This window comes from Parasteatoda tepidariorum, chromosome 4, assembly GCF_982258835.1.
Source record: "Parasteatoda tepidariorum strain Cologne lab strain chromosome 4, Ptep-v5.0, whole genome shotgun sequence".
NCBI classification, from domain to species: Eukaryota; Metazoa; Arthropoda; class Arachnida; order Araneae; family Theridiidae; genus Parasteatoda; species Parasteatoda tepidariorum.
In genome coordinates, this window is record NC_141758.1 from 65202651 (window position 1) to 65217624 (window position 14974).

At 26.7% G+C, this 14974-nt stretch overlaps 1 protein-coding gene across 1 annotated transcript; it reads left to right on the forward strand.

Annotated features, from left to right (window-relative positions):
• Window positions 1–4954: 4954 nt before the first annotated feature.
• On the forward strand, window positions 4955–13840 carry LOC107441104 (uncharacterized). Its single transcript, XM_016054256.4, has 5 exons — window positions 4955–5289; window positions 7529–7685; window positions 7827–8016; window positions 11047–11147; window positions 13299–13840. The coding sequence occupies exons 1-5, from the start codon at window positions 4955–4957 to the stop codon at window positions 13785–13787; spliced, it is 1272 nt and encodes a 423-aa protein (XP_015909742.1). The 3' UTR covers window positions 13788–13840.
• The last annotated feature ends 1134 nt before the right edge of the window (window positions 13841–14974 follow it).

A 14974-nucleotide genomic window follows, 5' to 3' on the forward strand; every position in this document is an offset into this window, starting at 1 on the left:
ATAATATACATGTTAAGAAAATACCATTACGATATAGTATTTAAGTATTCATCCGCGATTGCATATAGTTCTGATTTATCTCATTTTCTAAATTATACAAATATGAGTAATTCAAAGTTAAATACGTGCAGGTCGTCCGGCTGCCGAAGCGGGGGTGCCATCCCCTCTGCAGAGGATCAAAATTGTGATGGCATGTCTTCGGATCATCCTCAGGGATGTTTCCCAGACCGTCGCCAATAGCCCATTGTGCAGCTCTAGTGCGACGTAAATGAACGAATCAAATCAAATCAATCAATCAAAGTTAAATACGTCGAACAGAAATTTAAATCGGGCTATCTTTTACCATATATAACAGAATTATTAAAAAAAAGGCTATATATTTTCGAAGTCCTGCTGGAATCGTAGACTTGACGACATATTTCGACATATAAGGAGAACATTCGTTCCTGAAAAGGAATAACTATCAGGGGTCGTTATAACTATCTATAGGAATAACTATCAGGGGTCGTTGAGTTGAGGGGTCTGTTTTGAGTTATGACAGGGAGAACAACACTGAGTAAAAATTTTCTGAAATAGCAGTGACAGTGGCTGTAACTTATTTTTAAATATAGCGAGATACAGAGGGATTTTTACTGTACTGATCAAGGTGCCCCTCACAACCTGGGAAGTGTGCATAGTTTAATTAGTCTTTTACTAACGTTCAAAACGTAGAAAATAAAATTATTAAAAAAAAAAGAAACTAGAATAACTGCATGTAAGCAAGTTCAGAGTCGTGGTGGCTCAGGGGATAAAGCTCTCGTCGCCCGATGAGATAACCTGAGTTCGAATCCCAGCGATGGCTGGTTGATACGAATTTCACACTGCAAAGGCAAATTTCTCCTGATACTTGATCCAGGAGTTCCCATGTCATCTGGATTGAGTTCAAAATTACGGAGTTGAAACGATAGTTGTTAAATCAAAATTGGGCTATAAAATACATCAAGAACAAAGATAATGAATAAAATTTTATATTAAGAAAGAATACTATATTAGGAAAACATCTTTATTAACTTAATTATAACATTTTAAGTTAAAGAAATATCATTAAAAATTTTAAAACGAAATATTAAGAAAAATGAATGAAATTATTAAGTGCGATCGCTCCTCAAAAAATTAAGTTAAAGCTCAACGACATTATTACAACTGTATTCAAACGGTATAAAGTGTTTTGAAATTTTTGTAAGCAATAGAATTCGTAATTATATATTTAATTTTAACTGAAAATAATAAATACAATGTATAAAATAAAAAGAAATTATTTTAAAGAACTCCGAAGGCAATGATGCTTTATCTGTGCAGCATAAATTGCAATTTGGCGGTCCTTTTTCTGAACTCCTACAACCACCCTGGTTAAAGTTAATATATATTATTTAACATTTTAATTTAATTAATAAATACAAATATAGTACTACAGAATATAAAAGTATTTTTCACCTCATTTCCAAAATAGGTAACCGGAATCTTAGCACAAAGTTATAATCGGAATAAAATCAGGCATACATTTTTCTCGAAAACAAAAATTTATGGTATTTCAAACTTACTCCTTGTCAGGGTTGGAGTTTTTGCCGGCAAAAAGGGGTTTTTGCCAGGACAGTGGCAAAAACCTGGTAAAAACCGGCAAAAACTGGTAAAAACCGGCAAAAACCAAATTATCTAAATTGCTGATTAAATATTATTACAAAATACTTGAAACAAATTTAAATCAATCATAGGGAATAATAATTTTGATACATTACATGAAAAAATTATTTTTAACACATTAATAATTAATATAAAGGCAATAATTTTTAAAAGATTAAAAGTTTTTGACCTCTTTTCATTTTAGAATCCTTAAATAAATGTTTTTTTACAAATAAATAAATATTATTTGTATAATATTATTATTTATCATAAAAAATTATTATTTGTACAACTACACATATTGATAGATATTTTATGCTTTAAATTATAGTTATATTAATTTAAAATAAGTTCATTTCACTGGAAAAAAGAGAATAATCGCGAATTTTCCAATCAATAATGTTTTAAACTACTAAAATGATATATTATTGATTAAACTACTAAAATGATATAACTATTATGATTTAATTATGGAATAATAATTTTGTTAATTTTTTTGTAATTATTTATATTTATAGTATATATTTCAATTTTTGGAATAATTTTGTATCAAAAATGTGTTTTTGTTCTCTCATCTTGGAAAATATAGGTTTTTGCCAATTTGCTTGGCAAAAACCTGTTTTTGCCAGGACGGTTTTTACCGGTATTTACCATGGTTTTTTCCACCTGCGGCAAAATCTTGCCAACCCTGCTCCTTGTCAATGCAATTGTTTTTCTTTTTAATGTTAGGGTAAGTAAATTTAAAGTGAAAATCTTTTAAGGCTTTAAGTTCAGGATAGTCTTTTTTTCTTTCCTTTTAAACTAAGCACTACAAGTGAACTTTTTATGTGTATTGAATAATAATAAATATTAAATTTAATTCTATAGAATATCAGATGAGATTAACTTAAAATTTAGGAAAACATTGTTGTGAAACTAACTTTACGATGGGTCCTTTTTAAAATATTAATGGGTTTATATTTGCAATTCGGAAAATACGTATTGTTTAAAACCTGCAGGATTATTTAAGGCAGAATGTGAATAAAAGTATTTTTTTTATTAACATTTTTATGTTCTTCGTCTGGTTATTTCGTTTATAAACCTTATTTTGTAATTTTATATTTTTTTCATTTAAGGAGAAAAATTTAATCAAAGATAGGCAGCAAAACATTGTTCAAATTAAGAGGAATTATAGAGTAGTTAATGGTTTATAAAAGAGATAATAAAGAAGTCAATTAATTTCATGTATTATAGAGAAATGAATGAATGCGCATTGAATGTCTATAGGAAACACAGAAATTGCTGGAACCTTGGAGCAGGGGAAAAATTAGAGCTCGAATTAAAACAACGGAGCGCTCCGGACTCTAGGTTCAGCTCCAGGTCTCTGATTTGTTAAATTGAAATGAGTTGTAACTCAAATAATATAGTAATATATGAGTAACTATAGGTTATAATTATAGATGAGTAAATTACTTTCCTGAATTATAAATTATTTGATGAATTTTGAAGTTTGGAGGTGAGAATTATTAAAGAGCAGAAGTGTAAATTCATTTAATGAGTTATTAGGAGTAAATTAATTCCATTAGTAATTGAGATACTGGCTGAATCACAAAAAATTTAATTATTCTTTTTAAATTGTTAACTGCTCAGGTCCGTTGTTTGAACACATGTTTCGATATGTATTGTTTATTAATTTTTTTTAATTAATTCTAGTAGTTTATGCCATCCAGACTCATCTAATATACACGAACGCTGTTCGCGGGAAATTTTTTACTAATGTTACTAAAAAAGAAAAAAAATAATCTGCCTCTTCAAAGAAAGTTTTTTTTTCGAATTCCCGAGGGGAAAAAAATCGTTTTAAGCTTTTTCCTATGAATTCAAACTTGACACACATCGAGATTCCTATTTACGCGATTTAAGATCACGTATCATGTTTTGTATTCTTACGATTTTATATCAAATATCGCGTTTCGTATTCACGCAATTTGAAAGCCACTATTATGATTCATTTTCAAGTGACTTAAAAATTATACATAGGAATTTGTATTCACGTGATTAAAATTGAACACTGAGATTCGCATTTAGGCGATTTTAAAATTAAATATCGAGATTCGTATTCGCATGATTTAAAAATGACACATTGAGATTCATATTCACACAATTTCAATAAACAAATGAAATTTCACGTTGATATTTTTATTAAAACTTTGATAAAGTGTTTTAGCACATAACATTTTTGGATTTCATCTTTTTTGGTATTTTACCAAACTTGTCCTTGTGGTAAGAATCAAAAATAGAATTCTATAAAAATTACACATTTTCATAAAAAAATCGGTGAATTTCAAACAAATTTTGCCAAAATAAGGTTGAGACGAAAGGTTTGAAAACAAGTTACAGGAGTTAATGCACGCAGAAATTTTTTTCATTTAAATTTTGTGTTTCATTGAAGTTTTTCAGTTTACCTAACTCTGATGCCAGCTAAAATTTAATTGAGAATATCTTTCTTGTAAGAGGTTGATTGTACTTAATTGATTGATTATTAGATTGATTTATTACTTAAAAGCAATACAATAATACCTGAAAGCTACTAAATACAAAACTGTGCATGCAAATAATGACTTGTTTTTTTAGTACTGAAGAAGTTCTGTAGTTTAACTAAAATTTTGAAAGGCGTTAGTTTTCCTGAGACAAGTTACTTCAATCAACAATTAATAAAAAAATAAATTTTTATTTGGAAATTAAAGCATCTAAAAGTTCTAATTACCAAATATATAGTTTGAAATATATTTTTACACTCTCACTTACATTTCATAAAAATGTAAATTTGAAATGTTTTTAAACAATTTATAGTATTATAAGTTCAACTAAGTAATATTTTTATCTTGTGTTTATAGGTTTTATTGCCTTTTTTCTCATACGATAAATCTAACCTTATGATTTTGAAGTTATTAAGCTCTCCAAAAACCTCTCCATTTGCTACAAAATTACTGTAGAACAACTTGAAATTAATAATTTAAACCTTTTTCATAATTTGTTATCACTACAAGTAATTTACAGTTAAAAAAAATCCCTAAAGTTCCTCCCTCCATTTTTATTTTTATTATTGAAAATTCTGTAATTAAATCTCCCGATATTTCAACGATGTTTCGTCTCCAAAATCACTCCATTTTCTATTTTTAATTATTACCTTTAATTAAAAGGTAATAATTGACTTCTATTTGTTTAGTTAACTCTGTCAAAACATTCACGTTTTTTTTCTTTTTTAAAAAAATCTAGCAATAAACTAAATTTTTTCTTCCTGTTTTCTGTTCAGGCTATGTCAAAATTGGGAAATCGAGTAAAAAATGACAGCAGAAGCCTGAAAAAGTATCCCCTGGACACCAAGGAAGATCCTAGAAAGATATTCAACTTTGAATATTTGACTAATGTTAACACCATTTCTCACATTAAATACCATGGACGGGTCATGTTTATAATACGTGGAATTTTTTCCTCTAAGAAAACTAAACTCAGCGACCTCCTACAGGAAACATATCCAGGATCTTCTTACTGTTCGGGTGTTAGACTATTGGAGAAATTTGATCTTAAGGATGATCCATCAGTTCTTGATTCTAAAATTTCGAAAGCCACTATTGATGAATGTATAAAACTGTAAGTAATTTTCCGTCTACTTGGTTACATTATTATTACAATTATTGCTACTTAAGAAAGTGTCGTTTATTCAGTAATATTCGAATTATTATCAAGCTACGAAACTGAAATTTCCGAATTTGTGTCAATTAAAATTAATTTTTTCTCTTTTTTCTTTTCAGAATTTTTTTGATATAGTAAAGTAAAAGCAAACTTAAACGCATTTTGATGTAGTAGATTGCAAATATTTTAAGTAAATGTTTACTTCTTTTTTAATGAATTGTCAATTTTTGTATTATCACATTCCAATCTTTTCAAATTCTTTACTTTTGTCTTATTGATGCTTTGTAATCAGTAAATATTTAATTAATAATAATATTTTTTTAATATTTTATTTTCGTTCATTATCTTCTTTTTTCTCCCATTTTTATTTTATAGAATTACATGTATATGCTTAACTTATTGTAGTTAATTAAGTAATGTAAAACTAATTTTCAGTATATCCCAACATACTTTATATTTTAAAATGTTTTGGACTTGTATTATTTAATAATATTTTTTGGTTAGATATGTTAATATGCCTTAACGATATTTAACCAAGTTTTACAAACACTTTCAATTAACAGCTGAAATGTTTCAAAAATTATAATTTAATTAATACAAACTAATTATGACATAAATAAAATCTCGGTATTTTTTCAAGCTATACATCTTAAAATGTTAAAGACGGCAAATAATTGGTCAGTTAGATATGCAATGAATAATAAATTAGTTTAAATCAGAAAACATTTAAGAAAAAAAAAATATAGTAATTTCTCCGGACAGAACAAGTATACTTTAAGACTGGTGTATTTGAAATATTTTAAAAGAACGTAAAGCATTTAATTAAACGTAAAACTTAATGGGTGTAATTGAAATATATTTATTATCAGCAAAAAAGTTTACCTGTGTGGCCAATTAAAAATCATAAATTAACAGTTCAATGTTACTCTATTCACTGATCAGACTTTAAAAAAGAATCACATCCTCAAGAATATATTTATAAAAATATTTTCGATTAATGATTTAGAAAAGTCAATTGGTTAAAATCTTTGATTTTCATAAAAAGACCACAGTTGACTTATATAATGACTTTCTTTAAACATCACAGTTGATAAAAATTAATGATTTTTTTTTTAAAATTAAGTTTAAATCATGCTAACTTTGCGTCAATAATAAAAATTAATACAGAACGCAATTTTACAATAATTGCAATGGCATTAACTAAACAATCAATTTATGAAACAGTATATTAATCTATATTATTATTAATAAAGTAACATATAAATCAGTGGTTTCCAACTGGCGACCCGGGAGCCGCATCTGGCCAGCGAAGCCTTTTTTGTGGCCTGCGAACTAAAATATATCAGTTGTAATTTTTTTGCAGACAATTTTCGTAAAAAATCTATATGGGTTTAAAATACTTTTCTCGTTAATAAAAACCTTATTTCTTCGTTTCTGTGCACTTTATCATACCAACGGTGAAAAAAAATTATTTCTCAGGATTTGCATCCAAGAAAATATTTATTCAAATACAAAAATAATCGTGTATGTTACTCTTTTTTATTTCATTTTTTTGTATTTTGTGAATATAATTTAGCATCTGTGTATCAGAAATTTTCTCGAAGAAAATCTCCGATTTAACTTTTTGAAACCACTCATTTTGGACGAAAATATTTACACACACATTTGTAAATTTTAAATTTAAAATGTAAATATCTATTCTCTGGTGATTGCAGCAGACAAACCTCAATTTTGCCATTGAACATATTGTGTGCTACTATTTAAGTTTTAATACCAACCTTTTTAAAGTTTTATATCTTAACAATTAGATATCTGTTGCACATTAATTGTTTAATACATGAGTGCACATCAAAGTTATTGTAGCCCGAATTTTTAAATATGCAATTAAATATTTTTAAAAATCTACTTTTTATTTTAATTTGTAATTCAATACTTTTGTTTTGTACAACTTGGTAAAAATCTGACAGTAATATTTAATGTTACTTCAATCATAAAAGAGTCCTACATAAAATTTTGATAAAGTTGCGGCCCGACATTTGATTTGTGTTTTTAATTGTGACCCCCAGCCTCATGTAAGTTGGAAACACCTGATATAAATGTAAGCACCAGTTTGAAACATGGCATAGAAAATATATTTTGTAATTTAATAAACATTATTATTAGCGATGTGCCATTGTATTATAAACATCTCTTTCAGTGTAGAGGAAGCTTGCCGTTCCAGTCAGCCCACCATTGTAGTTCAAAACTCTCACATGAGAAAAATAGAAATGCTGGTTTTTTTAAAACTGGCAATAAAATATGATTACATCGTTATTGTAGCATCTACTATGCACAAATTTTATATCACGCCTGAGGTACGTTTAATTGTTTGTACTTTGCGAACCTTAGAATGTATAAGACCACAGTCATTTCTTGTTTTTCTCTAACTGTTACGGCTTTTAAAGTTATAGTACTTGGTGAATTCTTAAAAAAAATATGTTTTTGTTATTTTTTAGGCTGTGGCCAGGAGAAGTCATCTGAATACCACTTACATATACATAAGATTGAACCAGTGGGAAGATGTGCCACCCTTATTCACAGCATGGTTTATATCAGCAAATGATTCGGAATTCATGAGGGGCATCACATTTGAAAAACTAAAGGTTCTAAATAAAATAAAGCTATTTCGATCATGGTTTGAAACTGGTAAGTTGTTGGTGTGGCCTATATATTGGTGCACGTGTTGCTAGGCATAAAAGAAAAAAAATATTTGTTAACTGTTACAAATTTAATGTGATTTTTCCTGACAACATAAGTTTTAATAAGCACTTTCAGATAGATAAAAAAGTATAACAATTAGAAAAAAAGAGATAAAAGAAAAAAGGTTAATATTATAAAAATTATTTTAAAATATTACCCAAAAAAGAGCTGAAAATATCGCTATCTAAAAACCGAAACCAGGAACGCTTTTATCTGAATAACATTCTAACAACAAGAAATTTCACTATCATTTTATGCTACTTTAAATTACTTCCTATAAAGTTATGCAAATACAGGTTTTTGCATAACTAACAATATGAATAATAATTTGCATAATAATACAGGTTTTGCATAAAATATAAACATTGCTGTCTGTAAGTTGATATTATGTCTGCTATCGCCTTACACATATTTACTTTTTTTTAAACTACATATTTAGCAGTTTATAAATGCAGGGTTCTCCTTAACCTGGAGAAGAGATAAAACTGATAATAAAATCATTTCTTTTCTGATTTGTTTTCACAATGAACAAATTCCGCGATACCAAGACTTATTAACAGTTAATTTCCAAGTGTAGGAAACAGTCTTTATTATGAATTATAATTTTCAAGAAGTTTTAGTAGCCAAAGTTCTTTAATTTATTCCCAAACAAGTTAAATAGGAAATGGTTTTAATACCAGCTTTTTTTCTCTGGCACAAAACAGCCTTGTAAACGCTTGTTTACACTAGTGTAAGCTGATTAGAAATACGTAAAAGCAACTATATTTCGATTATTAGCTATTTATTTGATGAAGCAGTAGCATTTTGGTGGGGTAATACTTTACTATTTTGCTATTTGTGTTATCCTAATTAGCTGCAGAAAAAATATTTAGTTGAATGATTTGGCTGGATATTTAGGTTTTTTGTCGGAAATCAAATAAAATTTTGATATTTATTAGAACTTTATTTAGTTTTCTGAAATTTTGTTCTTTAAAATATCATGTCTGTTACCCTATCTGGTACTAATGTTAGATGCAAAGCATCTATTTAAAATGTAAAAGAAAAAGTAAGGAGTCCTGTTACTCTAACGACAATTTTCATCTCACCTGGGCAAGAAAGTATCAACTAAAAACAATTGAAAAATAAAGGGAACTGCATGAAAAAATTTAAAACAGTTGTAATTAGTAAAAATTTAAAACAGTATACAAAATTTAAAAATTAAATGCATTTAAATATTCTTAAAAATACCTTATGTGGCAATTAATTTTTCTTTATTCAATTTTCAAATGGCGCAGAATTACAAAAATGACCCATATAACATTGAATTTATTTGAGTAACTTTTTAGCCATAACCAACTATTAAAAATAATTTCTACTTAATATAATGCATTTTTAGATTTTAATTCATTTATTATTTTATTTAATAATAGCTCGAAAACTTTTAAATTGTAAGGTATAAAATTTTTGTATCATTTTAAAGAATGCAATTTTAATTAGAAAAATCTAAAATTTACGCGAAATTAGTCGAATAGTTCCTGAAAAATCGAATTTTTAAAATGCGATTTTTTTCAAAATTTGATTTATTAGAGTTCTGAATTTCATTCAAAAAGTTTACTTTCGAAATTTTGTAAATTAAAGTAACATTTAAAAAATTCATCAATGTTAAGTTGCTTTCTTTTGATAGTTCATAAAACCATTGACTAACTAGTCAAGTTTATTTTATTGATTTACGAGATACACTTACTGCACTTGAAATATATATAAATTCGCTGAAAAGTGATTTTAGCCTGTATGCTATTCTGCATTTGTTGGAATAGTTAATCTTTTTATAAACAATTAGATTTTTATGTTAAAAATCGTACTACTATAACCTTGGTAATGACAATTAATGATATTAAAATAATTTTGAGCCTGCATAAGAATTTATATGCAAGAGTATTATAAATTTGATTATTTAAATTTCATAAACTAATATTTGAATTAATTTACTTTTACTCTTTCATTAGTTTTCTGAATGTTTAAATACATTAAACTTTTAAATTGGTAAATATGTTTCTTAAAAGAAAATATAAATTTTATCAAAACATATAGTTGGAGAAAGTTTTTAAATAATTTTCACTTTTTATCAGACGTTGATAAAATTTTGTCACAAAAATGAATAAATAAATTGATAAGTTGCAATCTCTTATTTCGAGGGATATAGCTTATTTCATAATTTTTTTTTAGCATAACATAATTCAATTTACAAGCCTAAAATTTACAACATATTTAAAATAAGAAAAAACTATTATGTAAAATTAAGAAAATATGAAAAAAGTTATTAATAAAATAGTTAAAACTAGTTAAGCAATATATAAAGTAAGCAAAAAATATATTTTAATCTTTTCGCGACCTACGTGTGTATTTCTTTATATTTTTGATTATTATATTTTAGTGATGCTAAATGCTCAGTACCATATAGTATATAGATATTGCAAACAGACTAAATTACCTACTAGAACATAAAGTTTCATTTTCAATAATCATTTTGTAATTTTTTTTTAAATGTATCATTTAATTCTCTTATTTTTAACTTATTTTTATTTTAATTTGCGTGCTAATATTTAGATTTTTACATAAAATTGGAACGTAAACGTTTTTTAGATTGTAGTTATTGTGAAAAAAATCGCACTCACTTTTTAAATATAGGATCTCTCATTTGTGTTGAAATATTCTTTTGATTGATTTGTGTGTTTTTTGCCAGATTTTGTAGTTGCAAAATACTTTGTTTCACTTTAATGACGACAAGGACGGTTTTAATTTCATAGATGCAGTTATTTAAAAAAAATTATAGCGAATGCAGCACTGAACGTTACTTGAATTTAATTTCCCATTATTAAAAAAAAATATTGTTCAGAAAATAAAATTAAAAATCATTTATGTCTTTCATCTCTTCTTTTTTAAATTATTAACCATAAGAACTAACCCCCTCATAATATTGTTTTTGTTTGTTTACAGACGATGTTGCAAGCTATTTTCAGCCTCGAGCAAATTTGTGTTGTTTAGCTGGCTATTCTACAGATGAGGACGTGATGAAAAATTATTACCTTTCACAAGATGTAAGCTATTCGATTTTCGTTAAACTATTTGAAATTTATGGAAGACGAACACAATTTTCTTCAAGTGATAAAAAGCTCGCGTAGTCCTGCGCGAAATAAAAAAAAATGATGCTTATTAATCATTTGGGGGCCTAACCTTAAATAAGCTAATCAATTGCATGCTATATTTTAACTTCTGATATCAGACACAAAAACGACTTTCTTTGCCTAAACACATTTTTTTTTCTCGACATAATAGGATTCTTGTCCCTCAAAAAATTATGGGGGATATCTGGAAAATTTGGTCATGATATCGGTCGAAAGCTTAGACCACTTAATGTTTTTTACTTTTTACGTATTCCACAAAAAAAAAATTAATTTTTGATGATTAAATGTAATTTTTGTGCTAAAGAGTAGACCACTAAAAATTGAGAATCACCAATTTGAATTACCTTTTGAGATAAAATAAATATTTTTCAAAATATTATACTAATAATACTACTATACGTTCAGTTTTTTATTTTTTAACTTGGAAAATGTAATTTATTAGAATATGAAAAATACGGATGGTATTACATTAAGCAAACTGTTTTTATTTTGGACCGCGATCTCAATTAATAAAATTTACATTTTTAGAGGACACAGTTATTAAACATGAAATATTTTTAATTGAAGTGTGAGTAAACAGAATTTCCAAATGGGTATAGGGAATACCATGTGCTACGTTTTAATAAAGCAAACCAACATGAATACAGGTGCATTTTATTGTGTTGTGATCCACGTTGTTTTTGCTTTACTCACACTCTAAATTTATTAATTTATTTAAAAATTGCAAATTTTTTTATGACAAAATCTAAATATTGTTCCTTATAATACGTGGGTGTATATTTTCTTCCTCTATCGTCTCGTTCCTTCAATTTTCTTAGTGACAAAAAAAAAAAAAAAAAAAAACTGTACAAAAATGACGCTTAAATTGTAAATTTCTGAAGACCTTAGAACATGTTATTGTCAGAATGCAAAAATTTCCCTTCCTAAGTTAGCTGAATCAGCATTTTTATTCTATAATATGGAATTCACCTAATATAAAGTAATAATAGGTATCATTAATATTTTTTTCCTAGTTGAATTGGTCTGCTGTTGAAAAATTAAAGATATCGTTATATTTAGAATATTGTTTCGATCTTGAACAGTAATTTCAATTACAAGTTATTGGTGTCTGAAAAGAAAGGCGAAATTTTAATTTAAAAATACTTTCAAAATGTAACCGTTTGTTAGCAGGGGTCTGTCTAGGTTTTTCTGAGAGGTACCTATTTTGTGAAAATTTAGACATAATTTGTGAAAAATTTAAAATTATATAAAAAAAATCAACACAAAAATATGGTAAAAATATGGATTTATCGTTTCTTAAGGGATACAAAAACAAAATTTTAAGAAAAAGTATTTTGTGAAACTACCGTTTTTCCTTAAGTTGAATTTGTGAAACTACCGTTTTTCCTAAAGTTGAATTTGTGAAGGTACCGCTAAAAGGTAGTAAATTCGGCCTGGACAGACCCCTGGTTAGGGACATTCTTCGACAAAGTAACGTAGCTGTGGCATCAAGAAAGGATGGAAAATTCTTTTCTGCTAACGTTTATTGCTACATTTTGAATTTCTAGCCTAACCTTCAAAAATATTTTTTAATGTAAATTTAAAATAATTTAGTCAATTAGCTTCTCATAATAGCATCAGTTACCATACCCATATCTGTTAGATAATTGATTTACACTTCGATATTTACAGCTTTTTTCGCTATTCCGTTGATATCTAGATCAAAGTATCTTCTTAAAAATAAAATCTCACAATCTGTCAATCATTATAATCTGTTTTGACATAATATCTTCAAATTTTCTATCCAGCTGGCTTTCTGGCTATTTTATTGATATCTAGATCAAGCAAACTATCTCCTTTAAAATAAAATCTCACAATCTGTTAATCATTAATCCGTTTTAACATATCTTCATTTTTTTTTTCCTATTCAGTTCGCATTCTCGCTATTCCATTGTTATCTAGATCAAGCTATCTTCTTAATAAAATCTCATATTGTGTGAATCATTAATCTGTTGTGACATAATATCTTCATATTTTCTATTCATTTCAAGGGCTACAATGAAATAATATTCAATTTTATTTCAGGTTCAAAAGGTGTATGGCAAGTGTTTCCCAATCTTTATCTTAGGATTTCTAATAACCAAATCTGATATCATAGGCGTGGCTCAAATAAGTACAGACGCAAAATCCCTTGTGATGGATGACTTGAACAAAAGCAGTAGAATTATTACGAGTGAAACACCTAGTGATATTTTACACTATGGAAGAACAACCCAGTTCCCCGAAAAAGCAAAATTACCACCGAAATCATCAGGATTCTGGATGAAAGGAAAAAAACTTTCTGCTGAAATATGTCGCCCTATTCACATAGCTCAGAAAGGCTTTGATGTCTTTAACATGGAAAAAGTGATCGAACAGTTCAAGGAAGGTCTACAGCTAATGTCTGATAGCGATGGCAGTTTGAATAAAAGATATTTCGAGTCAAAAATTTATAAACTAAATGATGATTTGTGGTTCACCAATGTTATGGAGATGATTTGTTTTTCAACTATTTTTACTGGATTTTATGTTTAACTACATAAGAAATGAAGGAATTAATCATTACTTCATTATTGTTTGTTAATGTTTAAGTATGCAATATTTTGAATTGTTTTTTCTTTATGTATAAGGGTTTATTATTTTATTAAAGTTAATTAGATATATTTGTTATTTGTTAAAATTTGATTTAAATTATATTAAACTATAAATTATATTCGCAACAAAACGAGCTTTTTGTGGTATTTTTTATTCAAAGGCAAGTGCATGTTTATATTTCTTTAACTCAACATTTTATATATTATCTAATTTATTTAGATGCGCACATTATAATATATTAAAAGAAAAATCCGTATAAACTGAAAAAGTTTAAATTAAATAATTTAAAAAAAATTGGGGAAAATTCTAAATACTTATATTTTTTCCTGAGCTTAGTTTTTAATTATCTTGAGTTAAGATAAAAGGAAGTTGATGTGATTGTAGATGTACTTATTTAATTAAAAACACATTTATATCCACACACACAAACATGTATATATATATTTACTGCACTTATGCTAGGCTGCAAGTATATAAAACTCATAAAATAAGTTTAAAATATAAAGAAAGTATGGAAAATAATAAAGATAAATGAAAAGAGAAGAATAAAAATTATTAAAATGAAATATTTAAAATAAATTAAAAAGCCGAAAACAAAATATAGATAATCTAAGGAAAAGATATAATTTCTTCATCAGCTCACATGATTATATCAGTAAAAAGTAGTGCTTTCTAATATTTTATCATTAAAGCCAAAGCAAAGTGTATCAATACAATAAAGTGAGGAGCACTATTTTCGTTATTTACTATATTTCGTTTTGTTCTGTATTTCTTTTACATTTTATTTTCTGTTTTTTGCTTGATATGTTTTATTTTGTATATATATATATATTTACTTAAGGTGTTATATTTTCATTTCAATTTTGAGAGCTCCTCAAAATATTGTATATATTTTGCTTTGCCTATATTGATACAATATTAGAAAGCACTTTTTTTGCGGATATAACTGTGTGAGCTGATGAGGAGATAATATCTTTTCATTATTGTGTTTTGCAATTTATAATTTTCTTAAAAAATAAATAAAATCTTTTTTATATACTTTTTAAAAATATTTCATTTTAATTATTTTTTTCCCTTCTCTTTTCATTTATCTTTATTATTTTCCATGTTTTCTTTTTAAGACCTAG